This window comes from Harpia harpyja, chromosome 14 (genome assembly GCF_026419915.1).
Source record: "Harpia harpyja isolate bHarHar1 chromosome 14, bHarHar1 primary haplotype, whole genome shotgun sequence".
Taxonomy (NCBI): Eukaryota; Metazoa; Chordata; class Aves; order Accipitriformes; family Accipitridae; genus Harpia; species Harpia harpyja.
Genome location: NC_068953.1, coordinates 32,040,631 through 32,050,586, shown reverse-complemented (window position 1 = coordinate 32,050,586; position 9,956 = coordinate 32,040,631). Strand labels below are relative to the sequence as shown.

Below are 9,956 nucleotides of genomic sequence, written 5' to 3'. Positions count from 1 at the left end.
AGCATGGGTCCCCCATGGGGTCACAAGTCCTGCCAGAAAACCTGCTCCGTGGACTCCTCTCCCCACAGATCCGCAGGTCCTGCCAGGAGCCTGCTCCAGCATGGGCTTCCCACAGGGTCACAGCCTCCTTCGGGAACCCACCTGCTCTGGCGTGGGGTCCTCCACGGGCTGCAGGTGGATATCTGCTCCACCGTGGACCTCCATGCACTGTAGGGGGACAGCCTGCCTCACCATGGTCTTCACCACGGGCTGCAGGGGAATCTCTGCTCCGGCGCCTGGAGCATCTCCTCTCCCTCATTCTTCACTGACCTTGGTGTCCGCAGGGTTGTTTCTCTTACATGTTCTCACTCCTCTCCCCGGCTGCCGTTTCCATCTGTCACAACTTTTTTCCCATCTTAAAAATGTTATCACAGAGGCGTTACCACTATCGCTGATTGGCTCGGCCTTGGCCGGCGGCGGGTCCGTCTTAGAGCCGGCTGGTATTGGCTCTCTCAAACACAGGGGAAGCTTCCAGCAGCTTCTTACAGAAGCCACCCCTGTAACTGCCCCGCTACCAAAACCTTGCCACACAAACCCAATACACTGGCAGAACCCCTTCCCTAGTTGGCTCGCTCACCAGCTGTGTCAGGGAGTTATCTTCCACACACTCCAGGAACCTCCTAGACTGCTTACTCTTTGCTGTATTGTATTTCCAGCAGACATCTGGTAAGTTGAAGTCCCCCATGAGAACAAGGGCTAGTGTCTGTGAGACTTCTCCCTGCTGCTTATAGAATATTTTGTCTGCCTCTTCATCCTAGTTGGATGGTCTATAACAGACTCCCACCATGATGTCTGCCTCATTGGCCTTCCCCCTGATTCTTACCCATAAACTCTCAACCCTATTGTCACTATCATTAAGCTCTAGACAATCAAAACACTCCCTAACATACAGGGCTACCCCACCACCTCTGCTTCCTCGCCCATCCCTTCTGAAGCGTTTGTTGCCATTCATTGCAATACTCCAGTTGTGCAAGTCATCCCACCATGTTTCCATGATGGCAACTATATCATAGTTTTCCTGCTGCACAGTGGCTTCCAGCTCCTCCTGTTTGTTGCCCATGCTGCATGCACTGGTGTAGATGCACTTCAGTTGGGCTATTGATCCTGCCACCTTTTTGAGGGTAAAGTAACAAAGTTGTTATGGAAATGTTTACAGCTGTATGTAATCCATGTGTATAGAGAGGTAAGATAATATTGTCTGAGGGATATTGTGCGTATATCTTGCTCTGGGATGCAGATTATTGGTTTCCAAGCCTAAAGCCAATTTAATACAAATATTTATATTTTAATTTTTGGCTTATTCTTAATTCATTTGCATGCCTACCATGAACCAGAGTAATACATAAATGATAACTGTGAGGTTTGTTGGACTGAGTATGGTCCTTATCCCAGACTCTGGACTCAGTAGAAAGATTTCTCTGCCTTTTACAGGCACTGGGTTATATCCTGAATTGTTTAGTTAAGAGGAAAACCTCTGTGGATGTTATTCTCATGTACATATATTCCAAACTAGCATTATATCATGTCATGGCTGTTAAATTTTTGTTGGGTTTGGTTTTGGGGGTTTTTTTGAGGTAAAAATACGCAGATAGTTCAAATTATTTTGGAGTTTAAACTGCTATTCCTGTATAGCTTTATTACAGGGACAAGTCACTGCAGCTCTAAAAACCCAGTGATTTACTAGTGATATCTTTACAGTGAGGGTATAGACGAGACACTGAAGCTACATTTCAGACTTGAATATTTTCATGTTCTGTTAATAAATTGCAATTTTGAATGTGGTCATTGGAGTGTGAGAGATTGTTTATTCTCTCTCTATGCCATCATCTGCAAATTGCTTAATAACACAAATAAATGTTACATAAACGTTAAGGTTTTCTTCTAAGCAGCAGAAGCAATGTAAAAAAAAAGATAATAGCGAAAGGCTTTCATTTGTGGTTGTAGTCCTGTTAAGACCCTGTTTGATTACCAGGTTAGATTTGCTGTAACGTGCAGATTCTGTTCACAGCCTTTTAAGATTTTCTGGTACTTTAATATCATGATGTTAGGCTAAGAAATCAGTTTTGTTGAAGAGAAAATATATTCTGATTGTTCTTAGAGGATTAAAACTGGATGGCTGATACTGTTACAAGTATCAAGACCCAGTTACAAGCCACAAGACCCAGTGTTCTGATGGACATTGCCACCCACAGGGCAATGACATTGGATCTGCTCATGTATGAACTCCTAAACCACAGCAGCTTTCAGTCTGCCAAGCAGGTGCCTGACAGCAGTAGTAGACAGTAGTCTGATTTTAATCCCCATTCACAAATGCTTCAGAAATCGAGTATGAGTGATGGTAGGTTTATACACAGTGCCAGGAAACTGCCTGGTGTGTGCTGAGCTAAACCTGTCTGACCATTTTGAAGTATAACGGTAAGTCTGAGGTAATATGTCCCGCTTCTCAGCACTCGAGGAAAGGGAGTAGGCGTGTTGGCTTGGAAGAGTGAGCAGCCATCGGCATGAGCCTCACCTGAATATCTGACACTGTGACCCATGGCAGCTCTTACCCAAAGACAGGGTGGATTCAGTAACAACTACATGCTTGTATGACTTGCTGTGTTGACCTTGACCAAATTGGTCTTCATCAGCTGTTCTTATAAGCTTGTGGAATCAATAAGGGAATGAAGTCTTGGGTTCAGCAACACTTGTTTTACTACAGGCACATGCTTAGCAGGATATTGTAAAGACAGAAAGCTTTTCAGGAAGCTGTATCAGCATGTGGGCAGTACAACTCATCTGTCTGCTAAAAACTACACTGGCATGTTTTTTCCCCATCTGGGGGATATTTTGCTGATTAGATATTTTTTCACCAGTAGCCAACAAACAAAATTTGCAGCTGGCAAAACCAGCAGTTTATTCAGCTGGTATGGATTTGTTTTTTCTCTCCTGTTTCTCTCTTCTGTGTTAAACTTCAAGAATGAAGTTAATACTGCCATTGAGGCCAGTCCAAAACATAGGGTATTTCAGTCCTACTTGGTTAACTTTGACCACTTATGTAAGACTGAAGTAATATATGTTTGGTGTGGGAGTGGTTTGCTAGGAGAATGTGAATGTATTTATAATTATCGAAGACGTTTGTCATCCCAGATTGATATATCCAATGACATTTTTCTTTCTTTTATGGCTATTCATGTTTTCTACTGCTTGAGTTTGTTTCCATTTTAGCAAAATGAGAAAGAATCAAAAGTCTCTTGATCTAAATCTTTTATTTGTACTGGACTGAAAAGGTATTGAATTGCTTATATGACAATCAGTACCTGACAGATGTAATATCTCTTTCTAATGCCCTTTATGCAATGTTTCTTAATGTAAAAAATAGTATAACAAAAGGAAAGAAAATCTGGGACTTTGGTTTACCTTCTTTTCTTGTTAAAGAAGGTGAAAAGTTGAATTGTCACAGGTGAACTGAGATTACATCCTGCAGCTAGACAGAATGTAAAGAGAATTTAAAGAAACCTTTAAAAAAAGTCTTACATAGTATTATCAATTCCTATATAAAATAATTTAATATTTTAAATACTGTTTAAATAATTTATCTGTATTTAAAACTAACCTTTTAAAATTTCATGTTTGGAACTTTTTTGGCATTAACACTTAAATAAAATTTTTTAAATATTAAAAAGTTTTTTAAATACTCAATACAATTCAATATAAAAACAGAAAAAGTAATATACATTGTTCACACATAGTATTGTACATGACAGCTGAGCTCTAGAGTGAGCTTTTAAATTTGTCAGACAAGTCATAGCTTAGTTGTGGTGAACCACTTGCTTATCCTCTCTCTGGACTCTTAAGATCATTACAGATCCTTACCATCAATATGTAGTCTTTAATATTATATACACATACTGTATACAGTATTTTATTTCCATCTTTATGCCCAGAATTGTAAATAAATATTTTTCCCAGCATTTAGATCAAAATATTGTTTAGCGGATACACGAATATATTTAAGACACACACAATTTGACAAGAAACATACCAATTTTGCTCAGCTCAGTTATAGGAAAATTTAACTCATAGGTGCAAAATAACGTAAGTGAGAAGTTGTCACTGTTGTATTTAAAATTTATAATAATCTTATTACCAAATGTTTACAGGTTGTGTTAACAGTAGGAAAATTAGGATTCATTTGTCCCCTTGGTGCATTTTCATTAATCCTGCCAACAATAAAGGCAGTAGTGTAGGCATGATGCCGGTGTCTTACAGCTACTTTGTCTAACACCTAGTATTCACTGACAGTATTACAAACTTTGACAGTATTACAAACTCAGTGTTACAGACTTTGGCAGGACTTCACTAAAGGCCAAATACCAGTCTCCAGTTTTTAAGCGTAGGCATGTCTGTCATTGATAATGAAGTTTACTGTCAAATTGTAAATTGTTTTCTCTATCCTTCTATAAAGAACTCCTGTATTTAGCAAGATGATTTCTACAGATACTGTAAATGGATTCTGGTGGAAAGACGGGTACTTTCATGCTTCCTATATTACATGTGTCATGTATTATGATTGCAATAGTTGTGTCTCATTGTACAAGGTAGTCCCTAAAAGTCTTCCATTTCTTCTTGAAAAATTCTTCTCCAAGAGGACCCCAAACCTTTACAAACACTAACTGGAACGTTCTATGTAGCTTTTGCAGAAGGAAAAAATACCAATGCAAATCAACATTCACATCAGGAAGCCTAGTCTAGAAACATTACTCGGAAGAGCAGCACATGCCACATCATATGCGTAGTTATTCACAAATAGGCAAAACTCACATTTCAGATTTTGGACTCATAGTTTCCTATTCATATGCAATCTACAAACTAGAAACTATTTGCAGGAATTACTGCATGGCTAATTCTTAATAATTGTTCCTGAAAATATAACATCTTCACAGATAACTCTGAGACAGTTTCAAGATGAGCTTTCAAGAAGGATTTGAATGCTTTGCTCATGTCTTCACAGTGTGAGATTCTGAATGAACATTCAGGAAGACAGAATTCACAAACTGTAAGAAATATCCTGCCTTCCTTTCACTCTCCCTGCCCTTTTCGCTGGCATGAAGGTGCTTAAGCAAGGTGTTCACTCGGGTGATGGACTATACCTGTGGTGACTCTGGGCTTGGTTTACATGAAATTTGATTCTCCTGCTTTCGGGGGAGCAGACTCTGAAAATGAAATTGTTATCTAGGGAGAATAAGCATTTCAGTCACTTTATTTTAATCCAGCTCAAGAGATAAACTCAGGCTTTGAGTTTATTTCACAGTGAAAACATGGTACAACAACAGGCCTCCATTTGTGTCTCTGAAGACCTCAGCCAAAAAGTCAGGATTCTGTAGGACAAAGCAAGCAGTCAATGCTAAAGTAATCCTCCCCCACACCTTTTACCACTTTGATCACTGGTCAGGAATACTGGTGTGCCAGCAGGAGACTAATTCTCAGCTGTTCTGTACACATGAAGTTTCAGGTCCTGGTATTCTCAGCTCAGCCCTTTTCATTAAGACATTGAAGTTGCATGAAAATTAAATATATTTTGACAGAAGAATTTCAGAATCAGAAATAACACGAAGTGATGAACTATTAGTTTTGCCTTTGCAAATGTCTGTCTAGACGTAAGAGAATTTGTATTTATGTCTTAACCTTTCCTTGGATGTATATGCAGTGTGTACATATAACTATGTATTTATACAGTTTATAGTTTATATCAGACCCAAGAAAGCTTTATTATTCATTAGTGCTCTTCAGGTGATAAACTGAGCAGAAAAGGTGCAGTTTTCTTGTAAAGACACGTTATGGTGATTCAACAAAAAGAGGTCTATAAAAGGCTAAGCATATGACAGCTCAAACATCTAATTTTTAAATTAAAACCTTGATCGCAGCATTTAATGGCTTCTTTTTACTTTAGATTCTTCATTTATGCTTAAGCCTGTACAAGACACTGAGTTACTTTTTCCACATTGCAATCTGGTTAACAGTAAAGAGACAAGTGTGTGTATTTTTTTAATTCTTTTTTAAACAAGTGAGGAAAAAGGCATCATAAATCCTTCATTTTCTTTTTGATAGTGAAAAAGGTCATCAGTTGAAAAAATGTCTTTCTGGGGAGATGGAAGAAGTAGTAAACACTGTGAAAATTACTGTGAAGCCTGTTCGAGAATTCAGGCTAAACTTCTAGGTCAAATCCAGAAAGGACAAGTTATGCAGTGTATCTTCTTAACTTTCAGGTTTCTGGTGTCTCAGACAAATTCAGAATCCTGTGAAGTCACATATGATCTCTCTAAAATGCCTGGAGGGAGTTGCAGGTCTGACTGGTTATGAGTGAGCCGGAGAGCTACATACCACAACTCAGTAAGAAGCAGTAACTGAAGAGCAAACTATTTCTCCCTGCTGTTTGAGCTTCCTTCTATTTGGATTTAATCCTCTCCTAAACGTAACTGTTTACAATCCCTCATTCGAATAGTTAAGATGGACCACCTTCTATCTTTTATACAAAGTCTGGAAGAAGTGACATTGTTGGCATTGCCTACCTGTTATTTTGTAATAGCCAGTTCAAAAATGTGTAAGAGACGGTGGTGCAATGCCCTGTCATTCTGAAGGGACTCGCAGCCACTTCACTTCTCCCACAGAAGAGTGCTCAGAGGAGCTGTGCACAGGCAGCTCAGGGAGAAATCCTTGGCTTCCCTTCTGAAATGGTGCCACTCTTCCAAAAGGAACTCAGGACCAGAGAGGGGGACAAAAGAAAGCAGACAATGAGAAGCAGTATACTTACTAAAAGCAAGTGATCAAACAAAAACACACTGTTATTTGCTACATATCATACTTTAGAGAATCAGATTGTACTTAGGAGTTAAGCAAAATCTTTAGACACAGCCTCTACAAAGTTTGGTGCTGACATTAAAATACCAATTGTACAAATGATTGTGAAGACTGAAAAAGCCATCAAGCAGAGCCGATCTACTACAGAGGCTGCAAACTTCCATTCGTTGCAAATGGCTTCCTCTTCATCCTGGTCTCTGAATCGGTTTGCAATGTACCTGACCTCTTCCAATATCTTAGCCAAATCTGGGTCACCTTCAGAGGGGTGGCCACTGTGCAGCAGGTTTTCTTCATCCGTTGGTGAGCAGGTCATCCTCCCACAGATCACCCCTGAATCAGTGGTAGGTGTGCAGTGAACCCCTTCCAGCCCCCTAAACCCAATGTATAGCATATTCCCATTACTGGATTGCTGTCCACTCACAGTGTTCATCTCCACACTTGATAGGCTACATCGACGCTGTTTATGTTGACAGGCAGGACGTACTTTATCTTCCCCTGGTCTTTTCATCCTCAGAAACCAAGCACACCAGTTGAGAAGGATGATTCTTGTCTGAAAGAAAATTTTTGAGAATAAGCATCTCTGCACACAGCCACTGTCTTTGGGCACTGTTGGTTATTTTTACAGCCTGGATGACTGTCTGGTCCGTGGTCTCTGCTTAGTCTGCACAGGAGTTCTAGAAAATGGTGCCAGAGTTTTCCAGCTGATTAATTTGCCAATCATTGAGGCTGCTTTCTTATTCTAGCAGTGCTGTTAATTGCCTCAGGCTGACTACCACTGTTGGGAGTCCCCCCTCCTCTGATGGGAATCTCCATAGTGTTGATTTTTCCTTACACTTGAACATTGATATGGCAGCCTTTTCCACTTTTACTAGAAACCATGAATTTAAAAAAACCCCACACTTACTGAAGAAGAGTTACTTTTTAATAGTCTTAATAGCGCTGCTTTAGATTGTAGTCAATAAATTACAATTCTTTCACTCATATTTGTGCTCTAATATTAAATTCACATGATATTACTGTTTGGAGGGGTCTGCTAAAACAGATGCTATACTGAACTGGACCGGGCCACCAAGCTTTACAAGGTTTTGGCTCTGTTCTCACGTTGCTTTCATGACATTTGATTGCAGATTTTAGAAAACAGATCTGGATATAGCATGGAGAAAAGATGGAAAAAATACTTTGATTAAAAAAGCATGCTTTGCAAATTTAATCAGTGAGTTTCATTTTATTGTTTTCTACATTGCCTTAATCCAGCCTTACAGAAAGTGCAGGCAGGCCAGAGACTGTTCCAGTTCAGATGCAAGCTTCTGTAATTTAGTTCAATCAGATTTTAAGAGCTCATTCCAGTGTTTCTTTTCCAGAGCACTAATGAAATATGATTGTCTCGTACAATATGCAAATCTTCCACTGTAATTAATATTAGATTTGGTCTATTTAGTCTGACTGTGGGTTGCCACTCAGAGTAGATATATCCAGGCTAACATCCCAGCCAGAGACCAATCTTGCCTTGTTACTCTATTTACACTATCAAGCTGTGCCTAGAAGGATGATATTCTATTAACTGAGGGCCTGATGCAAAATTCACCAGTATCCAAATAATGTTTAATGGACTTCAGCTTCTCAACACTGATGCTCACTCCTCAACCTCAAGCACTCTGTTTTCTGAGGATGTTTAGCTCAGTATAAACATCTGTCTCCTTTGGGTCACCAAACATGCATCTAAAGATATATACCTTTTATTCTCTTCATTCAAATTTATTTTAAAGTCACTACCCCAGAACGGGCCAGGGAGTATCTCATTATCTCTTGGCTGCAGAACACTGCTGTATGCACATTCTTTTTGGCTAGTAAGGATAATAATAACTCATTGTTCTAGAGAGAGAAAAAGGGAAAGGGCTTTCCATCTTCAGTAATGCCTGATGCTGCCATGAGCTGGGTGAAGTTAGGAAGAGCGGACAGTTAGCTGATGATACTCATCAATATTTAGTAATCCAGTATCAGAGTAATGTTCTCTGTAAAAACAACCACTCATAGAAGTACATTATAAAGAAAGTCTTATGTGCTTAGAACAAGACTTTAAATTTTCTTTGCACTCTACAGATGATCTTGACCAGAGATGTAAAGATGAGTATTTTCAGAGCAAGTTTCACTTCCACTTTAACAGCCATCTTTAACAAGTGCTTTTTAGGCTATTGATGTTTCTGTATGCACAGCAGCTAAATATGTAGTGGCTGCACAGTTGCACCTTGAGGCTAGTGTATTTCATGCATTTATAATCTCCATCAGCATCTTGCTCTTTTCTTCTACCTGTTTCAACTTTTGACATCTGCAGCTTATTTGAAAATCACCTCCACTAGGACATTTAGGTTTTAGAAAAATCCTGAGGTGCTTCTAGCTGTTGTGAAGGAGATTCTGAATATAGAAGCAAGTTGAGGTATATTAATTCTCTCTCGTGCGCATACACTCTCTAAGAAGCCAACCACACGAAACGTATCTGGACATCTAATTTCTGGTGAAACTACTTTTCAAAACAAAATGTTTAGGAAGGATATCTATGTTTTGAACAATAAGAAGTAAACATGGGTCACTAGCTACTCTATCACATCACTGATCTGGACATTTATGAAATGGATAATGAATGAAAATCAAACCTTACCCATTTAGGCATTTTCCCCCCATCTGGATCATGATGATGGTATTGTAGAACAATAACAGTGACAACAACAGAAAGACCAACAATAATCATAGTGCTGGCAAAATACTGAGCTGCAAAATAAACAGATAATTAAAGCAATATACTTTGGCTGATACTGCTTTGTACCTATTATAAGAGGTGTTTATATACATGCATACGGAGTGTTAAGTTCTTTTTCCAGTGTAGTGATACACATGCTACTTTAGGTACTTGTTAAAGATTTCTCAAAAGCAGAAGGAGCAGCCATTATTTTGATAGGATAACCAGCCTTTAGCAATTGTCTTTGTGGAACTGAGCACCTGCCTTTTCTAAGCAATCTTGAAAAAAATTGTCCTCTAATTTTCTTCCACTGGTATTGCAGAGCCTGGCTAGTACTTATTTT

General features: G+C 39.2%; 1 protein-coding gene across 2 annotated transcripts in view; it reads right to left on the bottom strand.

Moving 5' to 3' along the window:
* Nucleotides 1–3,270: 3,270 nt before the first annotated feature.
* CHRFAM7A (CHRNA7 (exons 5-10) and FAM7A (exons A-E) fusion) overlaps nt 3,271–9,956 on the bottom strand; it is a 45,826-nt gene continuing 39,140 nt past the window's right edge. Inside the window, exons 9-11 of one of the 2 annotated variants that reach the window (XR_008238286.1) lie at nt 9,536–9,645; nt 6,591–7,429; nt 3,271–5,399 (exon numbers count right to left, since the gene is read on the bottom strand). Coding sequence is in view for 1 of the 2 variants with exons in the window: in XM_052808314.1 (XP_052664274.1) it covers nt 6,911–7,429; nt 9,536–9,645 (629 nt within the window). In the remaining variant the exon portion in view is untranslated. Of the gene's footprint in view, nt 7,430–9,535; nt 9,646–9,956 lie in introns of both variants that reach the window. The other variant, XM_052808314.1, reaches the window with a different exon arrangement.